The sequence below is a fragment of the Chiroxiphia lanceolata genome, chromosome 1 (genome assembly GCF_009829145.1).
Source record: "Chiroxiphia lanceolata isolate bChiLan1 chromosome 1, bChiLan1.pri, whole genome shotgun sequence".
Taxonomy (NCBI): domain Eukaryota; kingdom Metazoa; phylum Chordata; class Aves; order Passeriformes; family Pipridae; genus Chiroxiphia; species Chiroxiphia lanceolata.
The window spans coordinates 63051825-63072474 of NC_045637.1; the positions used below are offsets into that span (position 1 = coordinate 63051825).

The following is a 20650-nucleotide window of genomic DNA, read 5'->3' on the forward strand; positions in this document are numbered from 1 at the left end:
AATAGTAGTTACAAACACAAAGAATAATTTTATAAGCATTATTATGTGACAGCATATTAAATATGAACTACAAATTAGTAACAAAGTTTTGAATATTTTATACCCTGGCTATAGTTACATCCACACATTTCTTAAAATATGTAGACACTATAAATGCACAGTCACCTGCAAAATCAGACACATTAACCATCAGGTTACAGTCAAGAAATGTAGTTTGAATAGGACTCAACTTATTTCAAACCACTTTCCCACATTCAAAATTGCTATTTTTCCTCTTCAGAGTATGACACTGCTAATCTAAATCATCTAATTACTTCTACTGAGTTATTTTAAGATACCATTTACATACTAATATACCTTAAAATTAAGTACATTAGTTTAATTCAAATCTTTATTTTTTTATCCAGGTCTAAGAACGAGGGTCTTGTAGCAATTTTTAGCCATTTTCTAAAGCAGCATGCAACCGTACTGTCTGTCCATCATTGTACTACAATGAGTTTTAAAAGATTAAACTGAGGGGGAAACTCTTACAGATCCCACATTCCTACAATTTTGTGAGTATCAATGGCTAGTAAAACAGAGAGTTTTCTTCCACAGGTAACATCTATAGTTATGCCTTAAGAATTCTGTGTGGCTTTCTGTATTGCAAATATATAGAGCTCCAACCTGCTCCTTTTGGCCAATTCACCAAAATGCTGCTGAGCAGCTGGCAGTGCAGAGACTACATTAGCTACCAGACAAAAAGAAATCATAGGTAAAGGACCCTGGGAAGTGAGGGCGACTGCAATGGAAAAATGGAGAGAGAACAAAGCCATGTAAAACAGGCCTCTCCAGTTATGGGGACAACAAAATAACTTCTTCATCCATCAGATTTTCAATATAAACTGTCCAAAATGCAGCTTAGAACATAAATGTAAACAATTGCTGACCAAATATTTCAATTTGTCCTTAAATCAAGCTGATTTAGATCAAAGGAGTTTACTCAAATTAGAAATGGACAATTTACATCCCACTGAGCACACTTACATTCTTGCCATCTCCTCCTCATTGTTGGAGCGTCTGTAACGACCTAAAAACAAAACCCATTTATGTTAGTTATTCTGTGGATAAAACTATTCCATAGGTATTCCATCAGACCTAATTTTTTTTAAAGAATATATAACAAGTAGTGTAAAATACATACGTGTAAATCCCTTAACGGATATTCTAAAAAGCAGAAAGTTAGTTACCTGAACACTTGTTTACCACAATTAAATTTCTGTTGGATCTTAAAAAAAAAAAAAAATTAAAAAAAATCAAACAGCTGGTTTCAGAAGATACAGCAGAAAAATTAATCCAAGTTATACATGCTCTGTTTAAAAGTTCCTTAAATCAGGAATGGATTTGCTATGGATGCAATGAAATTACCATGAAAAACAGAAAGGTCTACAAAATATAGATGGTACTGATTATTTCTATATCCACGGACATAAATCTCAAGTAAAAGAAACAGTCTTGAGTCAAGAAGAAATTTAAGTAGGTCAAATGAAAAAGTTGCTGCCGATAGTCAGTTTTGGTTTTCTTTGTAAGCAGAAGTTAAAAATGAAAGATAGAACACATTTGATAATCTGAATCTCTCCCTTCTACAGTGTTTGTTCTTGATCTTCCAATACTCCTGTACTTGTTTTTCTTCAAAAAAGAGTAGGATGAGTGTAGGCTCTCATCTTTGAGCCTAGGCCTGATAGTAACACCCAGAAAGAAACACAGGTCTCTTTTCAGATGGGCAAGACACAGCCAATTTTAACACAGGAACCTTGTGAACTCCTCTTTGAAAAGAGACATCTATGCACATTAAGTAGCATTAGCAAGGGATCTTGTCAAGAAATGCTGCTTATCAAGCAGGATGCTGACAGACATTGAAGGTGATGGAGAAAACAAATTTAAATGTATACCATAAAGAACACTGGGCACCTCAATAAGCTCGTCATGAATCAGTGTGGTAAGGTACACCTCAAGAGCAGCTTTGCCTGTTATAAATACTACTGTAGTGTATCAACAGAAGGCAATATGAAGATATCTTCACATAAACGTGCTTCTAAGGGTGCAGCTCCCCAAGAATTGAAGTTTATGGTGCTCCTGAGATCCCATGGCCCTGCTTATAATCTCACATCAACCTGCAAATTCCCACACTTGCCTCTGTACTATCAGAAATTTTACATGGCTCCCCAGAGAATTGCTATGAGATGCTAACAAAGCAGAAACTGATTGAGAAAAATCATAAAGCTACTTTCCAAGCTTTCCAAGTAAGGCAAGTTACTTTACACACACACACACACACACACAGAGCTGAGAATTGATTATATGAGTATATATATTTTTCCTTATTTGTGCACTCTAGAATCCTACTTCTATAAACCCAGGTAGCATAAGTATTATTTCAAACAAGAGAAATACTTATGATGGCAGTAGTAACCAATGGGAAATTGTGTCCAGAATAATCCTGGAGGAATTACTAAAATGATTAAAAGCATCTGTAATAAAGGTTAAAACGGCAAGATTTTCCTACCATCCAAAGCAAATCTGCCCACTGTAACAGAAATTACTTTCTCTGTTTATTAAATATGAAGCTTCAGAGAAGTGTACCTTTATTTGTTTTCTTCCTTCTTTCTTCTCAATTGTTAATGCGACTTGCCTAACTTTTCTGTTCAGTTCAGAGCCTTTACCCTTAATTTCATCAGATTCTGCTATCTCAGGATAATGTTGTTTCTAGAAAATAAGGAAACGCAAATCCTTAAGTCACACAACTCCTTCCAGATCTAGCACAGTTAATAATCATGGGAGATAAATCAACTTTTACATATACATAGCAGAACTTATTAAAATGATTATGCATAGAATCACAGAATAATTTAAGGGCCTGGAGCCAAACCTTCGGATCAAAACAGGGTTGGCACTAATTGCTGAACTGGTTGCATGGGTCTTTGTGCACTTGGGTCTTAAAAATCTCTGCAAAAAGAGATTCCCCTATCCCTCTGGACACCCTGCTCCAGCGCTTGACTGCCCTCACAGCAAAAAAACCCTGTATGTCCAGTAGAAAAATCCCCTGTTTGAATTTATTTTCCTGCCAAGCAGCTCCATAAAAGGTCTGGTTCTTCCTTCTTAATAATCTCCTCTGAGGTATTGGATGGCTCTGACTCTTTCTCTTCTCCAGCCTGAATGAAGCCAGTTACCTTAACTTCTCCTCATAGCACAAGTGTGCTTCAGCCCCCTGACCACCTTGGCAGCTCTCCAGTGGACTTGTTCCATTTCATCAACAGCTTTCTGTCTGCAGTAGCACAAAACTGGACACAATATTCTGGATATGGCCTAGCAAGTATCAAGGACAGGGAAATAATCCTTCTTTTGATCTACTGGCTATGCCCTTGCTTATCTTAGCTTAGCTTGCTGTTAACCTTCATTTATGCCAAGGTACACTACTTATCTTCAGCTTATTATCCACCAGGACCCCCAGCTCCTTTTCAGCAGAGCAAATTCCAGTCATGTAGTCTCCTGCCTTTTCCATTGCCTAGGGTTAATCGATCTCAGGTGCATGACTTAAAAGTTATCCTTGTTGAATTATTATAGTTTTATAGTATTTAAGAATATAGCAGAGATGCAGTGAATAAGCATAAGAACTGCAGGAAACAATTCAAAGTAAACAAGAAATACAATAGCTGAGAACATCAAAATTCAGCATGTGCATCTGAATTAATGACCAGAAACAGCATGATATTTATGAAAGACATCATTGCAGATTCATCACAGTACACCCAATAACTTTAGCTCTAAAACTGCCTTGAAATGCTATACGAACTCGGCTTTCTATGACTTTAAGATATGTGGGATATAATATCAACTTTGAGCAATTTCTATTGGAAAGTATCAAGATACCTTTCAGAATATTGCTTTCTCAGTTTTGGTTTAAGCCGATCCTGAACAAATACACTCAAGTAAACATTCAAAGACTGGACAACCTCATTTCTCTAAACATGCTGAAAAAAATAGTGTATTTAAATGTTTATGGGCTGAAGTGATCCTTGAGAGCTTTGCAGATTGTCATAAAACAGGCAACAGATTGTCCAGCCTCGAAACTGAGAATACAAGTTGGGTTTTTTCCACTGATTCCAAGTCACAGCCTCTATCTAATATGTATCATGTTTATTTATAATTATGTTCCTTTTAAAGCATCTGAGAGATGGAACAGTTTCTTCATTGATCCCTTTCTTTTAGATATTACAAAAATTGGTCAAAAGCCTACTTCTAGTCAATTTTAACTATAGATCTCCTTATTGGCATTACTGGTTAACCAAAACAGAATAAACTAAAAACTCAGTGTCAAGCAATGGACAGGCATGCACATTATTGGTGAGAAGAATTTTAAGTCTATTTATCACAGTTGCAATACAAATACAAACATTTTCAGAAAAACTTACATAACATCTTGTGTTTGGGTTTTTTTTTAAATCAAAACATGACCACCAAATTCTCCCCTTAAATCATGTCATTAAAGCAAACAAAAAGAACTTACCAGGTATGCCAGTCTATGCTTGGAACCACAAACATGCATGAACATGTTATTCAGTCCCGTCTTACAGTAGCACAGTTGACATTCATAGAGGAAAGGAAAATTGTCTTTTGATCGGTACTCTATTATATAATTAAGACCTGGATAAATAGAAAAAAACAAACAAAACTTAGGAAACAAATCATCAGTGCTAGTTCCAAAAGAGACATTAAAGAAAAAGTGTAACCATAATGAGATTTTATTACACATTACCTAATTTTACATTTTAGAAAACTAATTCATACTCTTTAAAGGTAAATATCCCACAAGCAAACAACTACAGTATTAAAAGCCCTCACCGAGTGCAGGTTCTGAATCTTTACATGTATTAAGCTGTTCTTCCAATGTCTGTCCATGAAACCTCTCTGGCTCAGTTCGCACTGCAAGGAATTCGCATTCAAGTGAATCCCTGCTCAGACATGGTCCCACATCACAATTTAAGTCAATTACTATAAAACATTATCCCCCCAATCCTATTTTCACTCTTTTTAAAGCATTAAGTTTGCAAATATTGTCTTAAGTATTGTTACAAAACATTACTTAAAATGGAAAATACGGTGAACAGAAACTAATTCCCAATGACCTGCTAAGGTCTAGACACCACTTGTAATATTGTACCTCAGTATTTTTTATTTCTTCCTTTTTCTGGAGGGGGTGGGGGTGGGGTGGGGCGGGCATTAAATGTTCTTACCATAATCAGGAAGTTTTACAGGTGTTTTCACTTGCTTCCCAGAGCCACTGGGTGTTTTAACTAAACAAACAAACAAACAAACAAAAAACCACCAAAACAAAACAAACAAACAAGCAACAACCAAAAAAACCCACCCCAGAAATGGAAATAAACTTTTTAGTACAAAAACCAACTTGGTATGATAACAGACTTTTTTTAAAGAAAACTATTTGAGCTTTCTGACATGAGAAAACTAAGCTATGTTTAGTTTTGAATGTGCTATGAGATTTTTTTTGGCTAAAGATGGACAAAAAGCATTCACACCAAACAATAACAAAGTTATTTAGTGTTAGGTAATTCAACAAAGCAGGCAAAGAGGAAGACCAATTAAGTTCAGTGTCTCTAAACATTTCAGGGCATCTAGTAATTTCAGGACATTAATTTCAGCAGCATCCAGCTGCCAAATATTTAATCATTAAATTTCCTTTACAGTTCAAAAAAATATTCCCAGATTGGGCAGGTGCAATGACTACGTATAACTTGGCAGAGACTTTCAAGCCAAATTCTAGGACCAGTGCACTGTAGAAATCTATAAATACATTTTGGTCCACCATGAAACCAAAGCAGGAAAACAATCATGAACATAGTTAGACCTACATTCCTTCTAGAACTAGACCAGTTCATAATGACCCATGGAAGGTTTAATGATATAATAAACCTATTAAAAGGACTATGCTTCAACTAATTAAGATATTTAAAATAATCTAAGATATTTTTATAATCTCTTTTAAAAATAAAGTATATACATTTCCATGTGTTTTAAGAAGCATAGTTTTTAAAAATGTATTTTAAATCTTGAAGGTGTCTAAGGTCTTGAATTCTTTAAGGTTTCTCAAAACTGTAATGTAGGTGATTTTTAGTATTTTAGCTAGTGCTTATTAATCAAGTTTGCATACCTCTTGCTCATATCATTGATTGATTTATGTAACATTAGACAGTTATCTCATTAAAGAACATAAGAGAGGTCTTAAAGCACAATCTTGAGAAAGTCTTTTTCTTGTTTGTTTCATAAACAATTACATTGGGGCAGGGAGAAAGATGACTATAAAGAACACAGCAGGAAGTAAAAAATCTTGCACTTACCAATGCCATGAGCTTTCAGTGCTTCTTCAACCTAAGTTACCAAGTCATCAACCAACAAGGAAGAAAGATACTTAAGATTCAAAGAACAACAATGAAAAGCTTTTATTATTTATAAAATAAGTTAGATAAACACCAGTACCATAGACTATCTCAGGTGAACAGAAATTTGAAAAAGACAAATGCCCTTTTTTCTGAGATTGTCTATTATTCAAGTAAATCCATTCTGCATTTATTAACAGCCACTTATTCTCATGTATTGTCTTTACTAGACAAAAAGTTGTATCAACGTTTTCTGACAGAACTAATGTACAAAACCAAGTTCTACTTTATTGTAGTAAACGAGAGTAAAGCAGTGAAACTAGTTAAATATGTAAATATGTAAAATATGTAAAAACTGTATGTTTTACAACTACATTAGAAACTAGATTTCAAATCCATATTCTATTGCTAAATAAATCTGTAAAATCTGAAAAAGGTTCATTCAAAAACTGATCTTACCGTCTTGTGTTTGAATCCAAGGAAGTGAGTCTGCAAGTTTAATGCAGAAGCACACCAGATTTTGCAAATCTAGATCAAAGAGAAGCATTTCCAGCATTGCACACAAACAAAAAGAAATAGAATACCACTGATATCAAAACAGACCTACTATCAAACTGTCAGTATAAGTAAGTGATACTAAAAACTAAAGCAGCCTCCCATAACTTTTCTTTATGAGCCTGCGAGACAGTGGAATGAACAGGAATCTCCACATCACATAAAAATGTCAGATGTCTCCAGAACTCTGCAGCCACTTCATAACATTTTCTCTGTGTGTGTGGATAAGTAAAGACAGACCCAAGATCTTCCTCACACACTCTTAAACAAGTCTGAACCAGAAGCACAGCATAATTGTAACAAGCCAGTACACCTGTCTAAGATGAGCCAGTTCTCAGTGTTGCATCCAGATTAACACAGTTACTCTGATCAATTTGGGGCCTGCCTCACTCTGGAAGCTTTCCATACAGCTGGTTTATGCCTGGGCCAGTTCAGAATGGGAGCAGACTAGATTTAAAATCATGTGAATTAACAATGGCAGTCCAAATTACTTTCTTCTCCTCTGAAAAACCCAAGATGCTTAAAAACAATAACAATAAATCTGACAACCAGAGAAATTAGGATTTTTTTTTTCTGAACAGGAGCTGCAGTTTAATCTTCCACTTTAAAGAGAATGCCCTTATTTAGAAATACAATATTATTAAAATTATTCATTTTAATAAGTTGGTTCTTAACACACATCTAAGTCAAAGACAGCAAAACAACTTCAACTCCAGAGCTATTTATCAATTTTGCTCAAGAGAAAAAAACCCCAAAAACGTTCACACTTGGTTTAGTACAACTTTGTTCCACCAAAATTAGTTTGTATTAGTTACAATTTTCAATAAGAAATACTTACATTGCAGTAGAAAGGGTTTACTTGCTTCTTTATCTCAGTTTCAGGGTCCATATTCAGTCTTCAGATGATAAAAAAAACCTCTGGGAAAACTGCAGAAAGATTGCAAACTATTGTTTTAGCTTCACAAAATCATTTTTATTTTTGTTCCGCCTATTTAAGGAATTTGTGCCTCGCCTCCAGTACACTCTACCCTTAAGTCTCCAGGCTAATGATCCTATTTTTAACTTGGGAGCAAAAGTACAGCGTGGAAAGAAACAATTGTTCTCCAAGTTTCCCCCGGGAAACATAAAAGCCGCCAGAAGATTACGCACATAGCCCCGAAACAGAACTAATCCGGACCATTTAGAGCTTCCCCCTTCTTTCCTGGGATAGAACCGCGCGTATGGGCTGGGACAGATGACACACACACACAGGGAGCAGCCAGCACGGAGCGCCCGGAGCATGTTCCTGGCACAGAGGGAACACGGCGGGTTTTGGGAAGAGACGCACGGTCCCACCCGGGCCGCGGGGGCGAGGGAGGAAAGGAGAGAGGGAAGGAGAAACAGAAAGAGAGGAGAGAGGGACGTCCCGAAGCTCCAAACCCTACGCGTAGAGCGGCGCCAGGCGGGAAGGAGTCCTTTGCCGGCACTTCCAGCCCCGCCGGGGAGGACACGGACACCTGCTCCCGCACAGAGCCGGGGAAATCCGGCTCACGGCGGCGGCCCGGGAGCGGGCGGTACCCGGAGGAGCCGAGGCAGCCGTCGCTCCCCGCCGCCGCACCGGCTCCTGCCCGCCGGCCGCTCGGCCGGGGGGTGACTCCTCGCCGCTCCCGCGGCTCTCTGCGGGCAGGAGCCGCGTCACGTCGGGCGCGGGAGCCCCACGGTGCCGGGTCAGGGCTCGGCGCGGCGCCGGGATCTCCGCGCCGGCGGGCGGGGACGGGGCGCGGCGGAGGAGCGGCCTCGGCTCCCCCGGCGCGCTGCCCGCGGCCGCCGCTGGGGGCGCTGCCGCGCAGGCCCAGCGTCGCAGCGCCGGGCGCTGTCGGAGGTAAAGCCCGAGCTGGGTCCGCGGCCGCCGCACCGGGGCGGGGAACCCATCCCGCGCCCCCGGAGCGGGATGAGGGGGCGCGATGGAGACGGGGATGCGAGATGGGGGACGCCGCACTAGGGACGTGCGTCCCGGGAGCTCCGCCCGCGCCCGGTGCAGGCGGGGCTGCCCACCCGCTTCCCGGCGGCCGCTGGGTGTTCGCACGCCGCTCCCCGCAACACACACACGAACACACGGACACGGACACCCCGTACCCGCCTCCCCGCAGCGCCGCCGCACCTGCAGGCTCGGGGTCCCCCAGGATGTGTCTCCCCGTGCGGGAGAGGCGGTGGGTCCCGCGGGACAGGCCAGTGCCGCGCCGCCCGCGCTGCGGCGGGGCGGGAATCCAGCGCGGGGTTTGCGGGGAGCTGGAGGGAGCGGTGGCGTCGACCTGCGGGCGGGGAGGTGAGGGAGGCGGGGAAGGAGGGGACGGAGGGAGGGAGCCGGGAGAGGCGCTTTGTTAGGCGGAGGGAGCTAGCGGGGCCGCAGGGTGGGGTGTTCCCCGCCGCCGGCGCCGGTCCCCGCGGGCGCGGGGTGACAGCAGCGCCCGCCGCCCCCGCCGCGGATGCGCCCGGATCCCGCCGCAGCCTCCGCGCCCGCCCAGGGTGGAGCGGCCGCCTTTGTGGAGACGGGACCTGCTCTCCTTTCTCCTTCCAGCAGAAGAGGAGCTAGCGTGGAGATTAAAAAAAACCCCAAAACCACACAAGGCTCGAGTTAATGTTTGAGAAGTTCGGGTGCGAGAGAGTCTGGTAGGATTCCTGTATTATGCCTATTTTTGATGGATTTCAGGCAGTCGTTCGGAATAACGACCTGCATCCATTACCTTGCGTGCACAAAGTGCTTTGGATGTCCTCCATAGGTAGCGGGATGACCTGCTTGAAATGTATCTCTGTGTATATATAGTTTAATATCCTGTATTTTTTAAAAATACATTTCCGTGTATTGGTATATAAAATTCGACAGGAGAAATTTAGGCAAAGTACTGTGCATTTTTACTAATAGATTGTTTTGCTCATTTGCTGGATGATCCGTGATAACTCCTCGTTTGTATTAAAACGTTGGGGGGGGGGGGGGAAGCACCCAAAGAGGTGGGATTTTTTTAATCTGATTAAAACACAATTTCCGTATAGAACTGATTCATATTTGGAATATACACCTAATTAACTAGTGATTTCAGGTCTCAAGGTAGACAGGGTCAGGCCTGGAACATTAATGGAAGCTCAGTGAGGAAAACCTAACATTTGAAGAACACTGCTTACTTCTGGTTCTGTTATTCAAATGAAATATAAACCTGTTGTGACTAGTGTGGGTCGTTCCAGTGCCTTTCTTTCATCCTCAAACACTGGATGGAAAGGACAGAATTATAACAGATTTCCAATGCTGTTAATTACTGACTATGCTTGAAGCTTTACCTGCAATTTAAGTTGGATACATAAATTTTCTTTTTTTCAATTCTTGACTATTTCTGGTAGTAATTCTGTTGGCATTGGTACATGTAATTAACTCTCACACTGTGACCACAGTTTGCTATTTTCTTTGGGTTTGATTAGTGTAACCTTAATATTTCAGTTAAGTCTTCCACCATAACATTCTCTCTGCATTTTCTTATGCCTAAAAGAAATATTTGATGGACCGAAGATGCTGCTCATACATGCCAACCTGAAGGGCTTCTTTGCAACTGATTGGAGTTTGGGTGTCTGTTTAGGTGTGTGCAAGCAAAATAATACAAATATATAACATACTTATGAACATGTGTGCACTTCTTAACTTGTGTAATTTTTTTTTTCAAGATATTCTTCCAGCAGATCACAGCACACACCTCATAGTCTTTAAAAGAAAGCAGCACAAAGTGCTTTCAAAGTAAAGATGAGGAGCTAAGAGATATTTCTGTTATCTTAAAGCTATAAAGGTTTCTGTGAGAGGACAAGTACTTAGAACACTGATTTCTTTTAAGGCAAGTTGTGAATTGAGTCATGCCTGGAGAAGATAAATAGGATAAAGTGCTTCCTTACTGCAAGTGTCTTGGAGGCTAGGCACCTGTAAGAGTGGGAGAAGCTTTCCATTCTTTGTTTCTTAGAATTTACTCTGCAGCTGTCCTCAGGCACCCACATAAATCAATCCTGTTTACTGGATGAGTTCTACACCGTAAACTACTTTCATTTCAACACAGATTCCTAGTTACTAAATTATATCCTGGGCATATGTCCTGGAAGGCTCTCTTAGCCTTGAAATGGAAATTCTGTGGGCTTGTGAGAGTCCTTTCTCGTATTCTGCAGAGGAGTCAGTGAGCTGCCAGAAGGTGATTAATATGCATAAAGAAAAGGAGGTGAATATGAATATATGGTGGTGTTTTGCTGCAATGTCCCAGCATACTAAGTTCTCTGACATCTCAGAGTACTTTCTGTTCACCTGATTGCAAGTGGGCTGTAATATTGAAGCAAGCACGCTAAGCATGTAAAAGCTTGAGAAGAATCTTCAAGAACTCTTCTGTGTAGTAAGTGCATAAAACTGCTCACACCAATTCTTGGGTTCTTTTATGCATCCTAGATCATAATCCTGGCTTCTTCACAGAAAGGACACAGTTACAGTGTGTATGTGTAGGAAAAAAATATTAGGAATGTGATTAGGGGAAGAGAAGACTAATATCTTCTTCTCAGTGTAGGACCTATGTTTTCAACTTATGACTGGGGATCTCAGGTGCTACCACAGTAAAAATAATAGAAATAAATGATAGTGTGGTATGAAAGTGATACTTAAGTTTGCTGTGACTCCATCCATGAAAAATGAGCTTTTATTCTAGTACGTAATTTGTTAATATATATGAAGTCATATTTGGAAATGTTTTAGATATTTACTGACATCAGTTGTGTCTGCTAACCTATGTAGCTAGATACTTAGCACCTGGAATCCAGAAGTCCTAGTAACATTAACTTTTTGAACTTAGTTTCCGAAGTATCCAGTGTCTCTCATTAAAGGAATTTTCTACACACAAACATGTAATGATTTTTTTGTCTGAGATTCTCACACCTTTTCAAAACTAGAAATAAGATTTACATGCATCAGCAGAAGGTAGAATCAGCCATTTCTGGTCACATGGAGTCTCTGATTTGGGTTTTTCAAGGGTCATAAGGTATTGGATCTTACGAGTTGCTGGTGGGACTGCATTTCATCCCATTCTTTGGTAGAATTGAGGCTAAGAGAGAGCCCTAATATTTAGTCCCAAGAATTTTGTTTCAGCAGCTGTCCAAAGCAGCTTAATGGTTTGGAATGGTACAATAGCTATGTAAGTAAAATAGATCTGTAGATAGAGTCTATCCCATTATAGTCTATTTTGTTTTATATGTTTTCAGAGTTGTTTCATGGAGCAAAGTTGCCAGTTTTCAGTATGTTTGTTAGGATGTCAACTTCCTGACTTTATTTCTTTTTCTCTTTTCTTAATTTATGTTTTATTTAAGGAACTTCTGAAGTAGCTGTTCTCTTCTAGTAGACCTAGACATTATAATATCTATGCGATGTATGTATGTGATGAAAGAAGTTTCTTTGCTTATGCTTAGTTTTTTCTGTGAGATTATAGCTTTTTAAGAATTCCTGTCACCAACACATGGGGTGACTTAAGTTTTCACAGACTGTAAAAAAAATAACTTGATATAGCATGATGGAGGAAATACTGAATCAGGAAACCGTCTTCCTTAGGTTCATCCACCCAGCTCTCTTCCTTCTTGCACCTTTTTCTTTCATGTAAAATAAACAAGCTGTGAGCTGTGTTCTGTGAGCAGTAGCACTATTAAAGTCTGGTTTCCTACGGAGCTTTCCCTTAGTCCCCTAAATCCTGTCTACTGCAAAAACTCCAGCTCTCCCATGTCCCCATGACACCAGCATTTGGTAAGAGAGAGCAGAACTGTGACTAGCCAGTGACTATACAGGTGCTACCTGCCCAGTCAGTACATGCCCAGCAATTACCCGGTAGAGCAGTGACAGAAAGTACAAACCAAGTGTTTGTTGCCTTTTTCAGTAGGACTACGACTTAAATACTGACTTAACTTAGGCTGTTAATTATTTCTATTCACTTTGTTTCAGTTTTGCTATTCCAGGCTTTGTTCTACTGCCTCCTCTCTTCTTTGACTCCTCTTTGTTTTGCTGGTGTCATGGTTTAAACCCCAACCAGCAACGAAGTACCGTGCAGGCTGCTTGTTCACTCCTTGCTCCCAAGTGGGGTGAGGAGGAGAATTAGAATAAAAAGTAAAACTTGTGGGTTGAGATAAGAACAGTTTAATGATTGAAACAATGTAAAATATAATAATACTTGTAATGAAAAGGAGAGAGAGAGAGGAACAAAACGCAGGAGAAACAAGTGAGGCACAATACAGCTGCCCACCACCTGGTGACGGATGCCCAGCCTGTCCCAGAGCAGCAATGGGCAGATCCCAGCCAACTCCCTCCTCATTTATACACTGAACATGACATTTTATGGTGTGGGGTTATCCCTTTGACCAGTTCAGGTCAGCTGTCCTAGCTGTGCTTCTTCACAGCCTCTTGTGCTCCTGCTCACTGTCAGAGCATGGGACACTGAAAAGTCCTTGACTTAGAGTAAGCACCACTGAGCATCAACTGAAGCATCAATCAGCATTATTCACATACTAAATTCAAAACACAGCACTGTACCAGTGACTAAGAAGAAAATGAACACTGTCCCAGATGAAACTAGGACAGCTGGGGTTTGTCATATTTTATGGGTTACTTGAGAAAGCTGCTGTTTTTTTGTCAGACTCATGTTCTCATTTTGACATTAGCTTGTCTGTTAGGTTTCTTTATAAATATAAGTAGTTACCTTTACTGAATGAGGTGGGAATAACTGTAAGTATTGAGATGTTTGGAGGAAAGGGATTACAAGAATGGCCCAAAGAAAGTCCTAGTGCAGTGGAGTTAAGGAAAATTACTTTGAAAAGAGGAAACATGATGGTGATATCTAGTGCATGGACAAGTAATGTTATGAGAGAAGTATCACAGAATCACAGAACATTCTGAGTTGAAAGGGACCCACAAGGATCACTGGGTCCAAATGTTGAGTGAATGCCCTGTACATGGATCAAACCCATGACCTTGATATTATTAGCAGCATTCTCTAACCAACTGAGCTCATCTAAGGGTCAAGCAGTTAAACAATGGGCAAAATAGCAGAAAATTCATTTTAGGAGAGTCCTAGACTGTTAGGAATATGAACCAATTATCTTATATATGTTCTATCTTTGAGTTTTATGATTAAAATCAGAAGAAATGTGAACTAAGGCAGCATTGCTGTCCTTTTCCTACTTAATTATCCAGAAGTTTCTGCCCAAAATATAAAAGTAATTTGAGCTACACAGTTATAGTGAAAACAAACAGAGGAAAGAGTGTGAAAAGATAAAAGAAAAAAATACATTTTGCAGCACAGTCATGTGTTGTTAATTCAAGGCAACACTGTTTTCTTCCTTTTTTTTAATGTCAGAATTCCCTGGTATCAGCTACCGTTTTCCTATTGACCATGTAGGTCCTAGGCTTGAGAAGAGAGGCAGTTGTTGATGTGATGTAAGTGTGTAGCAGTATCTGTACTGAGAGAAGCCAAAACTCTTTTTAGCCTGGCTGTTCGCTCCCAAGAGTGAGGAGCAGGGCAGGCAAAAAGAAGTGCCACACAGGCAGGCTCAGGAGTAAAGGGTGAAGGACCTGTACCTTCCAAGCACTTAGTCTCCATAATTCCTTTGTGTCTTCTTGCAACCCTTGCCTCTCCTCACTATTGTAATAAGGTCAGGATCCTGTTGCCTTGTTGGGTGTGAGACAAGGAGGGCAGAGCTCAGGGGAGAACCAAGCTGACAGGTCTTTAAAAAGAAAACTTCTTAGTATCATTTCTCATACAACTTTCAAATACTGTAGAGAGAGGGGGGTAATTAGAAATCTACACTCAGCAAGGGCAGAAGAGGCTCTTTTGTGTACCAAAGAAAACCCAAACCTCATGAAGGTGTCTTTAGACTTAAACCCAAAGTTATCAAGGGCTGTATTTCAGAACTTGTTGCACAGTTCAGGGCTTTGAAAACTCTTTGGGTGTAAAAAAGTGCAATAAACAGGAAAATAAGATTTTGAAAACAAGTCACTAAGTAAATTGAATAGCAAGTATTTTGTATCAAGACAAATTGTAACAAAGACCTCCCGTGGTCTACTTCTGGAACTGCATACCCACTAAAGTGGCAACGCAAAACAGCATGGAACTATACTATATATTACCCAATTGTTCCATTATGTGCTCTAGAACTACTCACAAACTATTCTATTAAAATGAACCAGAGGCTATGCTGAGAATTTATTTGCTGAAACGTGGTTTCCTGATACTGTAACTAGTTCTAATTTGTGTTTGTTTTTTGTTTTTCTTTTTCCTTTCAACATTGCTTTCATAGGAATTTTGGCTTCTTGGAGAAACAGTAGAAAATGCAAAACGAAATAATAAAGCCTGCTAAATACTTCTCGGAAGTGGAGAAGAGTGTGCTGCTTGCGTTAGTTGAAAAATACAAATATGTGCTTGAATGTAAAAAAAGCGATGCGAGAACTATTGCTCTGAAACAACGTACCTGGCAAGCACTAGCTCATGAATATAATTCACAGCCCAGCGTATCACTGCGAGACTTCAAACAGTTAAAGAAATGCTGGGAAAATATCAAGGCACGGACAAAAAAGATAATGGCACATGAAAGGCGGGAGAAGGTAAAAAGAAGTATTAGTCCACTTATAAATACTCACATCGTAGGGAAAGAGAAGATTGCCAGCATAATGCCTGAGCAAATGTACTTTTTGCAGAGCCCACCAGAAGAAGATTCTGAATATCAGCCTGATGCTTCTAGTCAAGGTATAAATGTTACTGTAATGATGCAAGTAGTATTGTTTTGTATGTGATTTTGCCAGTGATTGTCTTTCAGCAGTCTAAATCTCTCTACCTGGCTGGGACTGCTGGTTATAGAAAAGTAATTTCACAGCTACGATATCACAAGACTTTGTGTATTACCCTAGGCCTCCGAGAGTTGAACTGAGGGTTTTCACAAATTCTTTTCATCAGTTTCTGACGTATCTGCTGCTTTGTGGCAAGCATCACTGTAGCTGTCATGCTGGCTTTCCAGAGAAGAGTCTCAAGGATATTCTTATTCTTTATAAGGTATAATTTTGCTGGTTAAAACAAACAAACAAACAAATCCACCAGCAGAAAATTGATACAAAATTGTCTGCTGCAAGAGTTCCCTGTAGGTCTTTCCTCCTTTGTTTTCAAGGACTACAGAGAGTATGTAGAGCCATATTTCACATTACAGTCCACATTGGAAGCAGCCTTTCTGAGAAAGTTCAGCACTACATTCTTCTTTGTTTGGCAAGCATACACATAAGGAATAATGCAAAAACAGAAGGGAGGACGACTACAATGGTTTCTTGCAAGTTTTATTATGTCAGGATCTCACATAGGAGACTGTCCTTGCTCAAAAGACATCAGTAGCTACGTTGTTAGATAACATTCTTAGAATGTCTCTTTCATAATTGTACTTACCATAATTAGTCATCAGGATTTGTAAAGGAATGTATTTTGATACCCTCATTTGCAGTGGTAACTGTTCTGTTCCATGAGTAGTCTCTTTTGTTTCAGAAGAATTGGTAGAGCCTTCTCAAAGTTAGAATAATGTATTTTTTTCCTAAAAATGTACACTACTGTGTTTACAACACCTACAGTAGTGATATGAAAGGAATAAGAGGTATTCTTCCTAGTATTCCCTCACTCTCTTCATATTCATGTTGCTACAGCTCTTCACCTGACACTGAGATCTTTCATAAAAGTATTGCAAGTCACATATGGATTTAGCTTAAACAGCTGCATTAAGGTTTAGCTCCGGGCTCAGCCACCCAAATTTAGGTATCCACTTTTAAATGTCTATATTCACTTTAGTATTCTGAGCTCCCATTATAGTCATGGAAGTGTAGCAACAGAGCCCAGAGTAGTTCGGTTCAGACCATTATACTCTTAGTATTCTGTAACAGAACTGCGTTAGGTATTGGCTTCTGTACTTTGGTACAGAAGCGCAAGGTTTAGATGCATGTATCAATAACTTATCACATTTGTGTTTCTTGAGAGAGGGGAAGGGAATACTGTAATACTTTTTCTTCTTTTGTTTTGCAGAATCATTTGTTGTCTCAAACAGAGAACTTTGTGATGAAGACAAAGAGCTGGTACATTTTCCAGTATGTGAAGGTACCTCCCAACCTGAGCCTTCGTGTTCTGATGTCAGAATAGCAGCAGATAAGAACTACAGAAGTAAAGCATCTCAGGAAAGTGCTCTGAAAAAAATGCATGAGGAAGAACATCACCAGCAAATGTCAATTTTGCAACTGCAGTTAATCCAAATGAATGAAGTTCATGTGGCAAAAATACAGCAAATAGAAAGAGAATGTGAGATGGCTGAAGAAGAACACAGGATAAAAATGGAAGTGCTAAATAAAAAGAAAATGTATTGGGAGAGAAAACTGCAGACCATCACAAAAGAATGGCCTGTATCATCCTATAACAGACCCTTTCCTAATTCACCTTAGAACATAAAGGGGCAGAGAGTCAGTCTGATTCACACGTTTATGAGTAACGCGCACTGGAAAGAAGGTTTTTTAATGTGAATGTACAGTGACAGGGTAGGTGCCTGGCTGATAGTGAACACACTATGACTCTTAATATTTAGGGAAACAGTGGTATAGTCTACCAAGGGGAAAACTGTATTGTTCATTTGTAGGTAGTTCTGATTTGTTTAACTCAGACATGCACAGTGTTTAAAATGTGAACATATTTTCCCCTCTCAGAACGCCCGTGCATCCTCGTGAAATTTAAGGTACTCCAGGTGTTCTTACATTGGGTGTTCTTAAGATAACAGCTTTAAACATCAGGCTGTAGTATTTATTTTGATTTCTATCTCTTCCTATCTACCATTTTCCAAATTAATGCAAGGATTGGAGTTGCTCTCTGCTATTGAGGCAGAAGTTGATTGACAGGTATCAGTTGGATCATTATGCTGGAGCTTAGGAAAAAATAAACTTGTCTCTAGTTAATATAGTCCATAACTTATTCTTCATAGAAGATGTGAAAATTAAGGAAGTAGCAAAAAGACCACTGTAGTAACTGAGCCCTTTCCTTCTGAAGAACAGTAGTATTTCCCAGCTGGCTGGCTGATTGAGAGAATGGTTGTGGACTGGCCCTCTGGTTTTTTGAGCCTTGACCCTTACGAAGTTAAAAAGAAGGCGACTTCTTCCTCAAAAGCCATTGTGCTTGTTCCTTCTTTCCCAGGCCCATCTTGTATTGAAGTAGAACACCGAAATGAGAGGGTCAAATGCTGCTGCCAGCACTGTGTGCTGTTCACCTGGAGTCATTCTGAGGGGAAGAGCTTTTTAACAATTCATAAAGCTCTTAAAATGCAGTGAGCTAGCCAGCCCATTGGCAAAGTCTCCCTCTATCTTCCTATGCAATACTTGATGGTGTAGCAGCTAGCTTGAGTATCTCAATCTCTCCTTGGCAAGAAGACTTAAAATTCACCCTCTTTTCCTTCACATAGGGTGGGAAGCAGTTCAGGGGAATAATTCCTGTCCTGAAGCACTGTTCTGTTTTGTTCTGTCCTGTGCATTATGGTGGTGTGTTTCTTGCATTTGCTGTCAGTGTGGGGTGATGGACATGATTTGTGTGAAGCATTCACATGAAGGTACCCACAGAGTTTGGGTGTCCAGAACAGTAGATAGTAGGAAAGCACAAATAAAGATAATCCTTACCCAGGCAATCATTTATTCTAGTGGGGCAAGGGTTAAGAGAATGTGAAATGCAGAACCCCACAAAGCTTCATAAGAGCTTCTGATGTGTGAAAACCTATTTTACAGGAGGGTGTAAACCACCTTTTGAAGCAGTGAGAAAAATTAACAGAACCATAAATTTTCGTTGAAAAATCCAAGTATCACGTTATTTAATAAAGTATTTTCAGATCATGGTTCATAAGGGCAAGTCCATACTGTGAGCAATGTATTCAAATTAAAGTATGTTACAAAGCATACGTTCCCAGTTACGCTCCTCTCTCTTTCCCTGGATGTTCTTTCTGGTGGAGCGAGTTCCTTTTGGTTTTGTTTTGGGTTGGGATTTTGTGTGTGTGTGTGTGTATGTGTTTCTTTTTCTTGAACTGCTTTCACTGCTGGTGATTCATCTTTCCAAGTACTGCCATTATCAACCACAGTACTCACTGTGGTTAACACTGTGGTACGTGCGCTACTCCCTTCAACGTGCTAACACCAGCAGTCACAGCGGGAGCTATTTATTACAACTTATTTTATATGACAGACTAAAAAAAATATGCAGAGCTGCTGCAAGACAGAAATAATAGGCAATGTATGAAATCTGAAGGCAGACCTTTTTGACTGCACTTTCAATTTTCTTATTAATTGGCCATATGAAGGAAGTACAGGAATTCCAAAAAAGGATATTGTTATGGACACTTTTTTTTCTTTCTGCTGAATAGAAGTACTATGGGAAAGTATAATAACAGTAGAGGCAAAAGAAAGAAGTAAACAGAAGTGAAGATCTTTTTGTTCTGAGATCGCATTCTGTGGTCTGAAAGATGAGTCAGTTATTTCAGTGGTTATGACAATTGGTCAGGCACTATGCAGAAAAAAGAACGGGGAAGACATTTGTCTTAACTAGATTCCTTCCACACTGGTTCTAAGTGGAAGTAATTTGAAACGATGAAATGGAAGCCAGGTGTTAAAAGGTGACGAATGGAGACAATTACAACACTGCAAATAGGGCAAGAATAGAGAGACAACCCAGGTCTAGAAAAGGCATGAAATAGCCCAGGGAGAATCTCACAAAATGTGAGATAAGGGTAACTTGGACTCCTGGAAGTTATACCATGGCTCATGAAAGATTGTTTTATTTTTTTATTTAAATATCCTTTAAAATATGCATGTTTTCAGACTCTACTAAGTGGGCAATGCCTTGCTTTTTGGCATATTTTCTTAAGCTGAACAATAGACCCTTTTAATTCAGTTTCTGTTTAAAAGAAAGAAGATCACTGTGCTGGTTTAAAGGTAAACCGGCAGGAGAAATGAACTCAACTCAAAAGAGATTATAAGTCAGAGTTACAATTTAATAACAATAATACAATAAATACAATTATATGGACAAACAATTGGTTTTAACCCACAAAACCCAGATGTATAACTCAGCACTCTGGGGCACAAACAGAATGGTGTTCGTTGGCCTCTGGGCTGAGCCCCACGAGGTCCTCCTAAGTCCAAAGTAAAAAGAGGAGGAAAACCTGTTGGTGAGAGTGCTGGTTACAGTCTGGTCGAGGATGGTGATTGCAGTCCAGTTGAGGTTCTGGTCCTCCTCTGGATCCGATGAGTGGGGCCAGAAGTCCCAAGACCCCAAGATTATATACACTCAGGTTTGAGTGGGAATGCCCAGTACCTCCCCCAGGGCGGGGAGTTCCACAATGGGTGATTGTGAGTCATGAGATATTTTTGGAATCCTTGGTGGCCCATTAGCAGACATGACCCCTCAGGCTGGGTGTGGAGGTGCTAATGACTCCCCAGAGGGGAGTTATCTCACCTGAGTCCTTGATATGAGGATAGGAACATCCTCCTATCTCATAGGCTTCTTAACACCCGGCTTATAGCCTGAGGGGTGAGGTGTGCTCTGGGCAGCTGCTGCAAATGGTCTGTTGTTAACAGTTCCTGGGAA

General features: G+C 40.0%; 2 protein-coding genes across 12 annotated transcripts in view; one reads left to right on the forward strand and one right to left on the reverse strand.

Annotated features, from left to right (window-relative positions):
• LOC116786560 overlaps positions 1 to 9420 on the reverse strand; it is a 21931-nt gene extending 12511 nt beyond the window's left edge. For 4 of the 7 annotated variants that reach the window (XM_032687285.1, XM_032687276.1, XM_032687269.1 and 1 more), the window contains exons 1-8: positions 7828 to 8401; positions 6894 to 6962; positions 6396 to 6426; positions 5274 to 5333; positions 4882 to 4962; positions 4547 to 4683; positions 2623 to 2745; positions 1027 to 1069 (exon numbers count right to left, since the gene is read on the reverse strand). In XM_032687285.1, the coding sequence (XP_032543176.1) occupies positions 1027 to 1069; positions 2623 to 2745; positions 4547 to 4683; positions 4882 to 4962; positions 5274 to 5333; positions 6396 to 6426; positions 6894 to 6962; positions 7828 to 7878 (595 nt within the window). In that variant the 5' untranslated portion in view covers positions 7879 to 8401. The other 3 variants (XM_032687243.1, XM_032687260.1, XM_032687252.1) reach the window with 3 other exon arrangements.
• Positions 9234 to 18968, forward strand: MSANTD3 (Myb/SANT DNA binding domain containing 3). 5 transcript variants are annotated; one of them, XM_032687323.1, is made up of 5 exons: positions 9462 to 9638; positions 10508 to 10594; positions 15315 to 15618; positions 15712 to 15760; positions 17069 to 18968. In XM_032687323.1, exons 3-5 carry the CDS (start codon positions 15346 to 15348, stop codon positions 17476 to 17478), a joined length of 732 nt encoding a protein of 243 aa, XP_032543214.1. In that variant the 5' UTR covers positions 9462 to 9638; positions 10508 to 10594; positions 15315 to 15345; the 3' UTR covers positions 17479 to 18968. The 5 variants fall into 5 exon arrangements, with proteins under 5 accessions (XP_032543206.1, XP_032543214.1, XP_032543189.1 ...); XM_032687298.1 differs by having other exon boundaries at positions 9464 to 9638; positions 15315 to 15760; XM_032687315.1 differs by lacking the exons at positions 9462 to 9638; positions 10508 to 10594 and adding an exon at positions 9234 to 9294 and having other exon boundaries at positions 15315 to 15760.
• The last annotated feature ends 1682 nt before the right edge of the window (positions 18969 to 20650 follow it).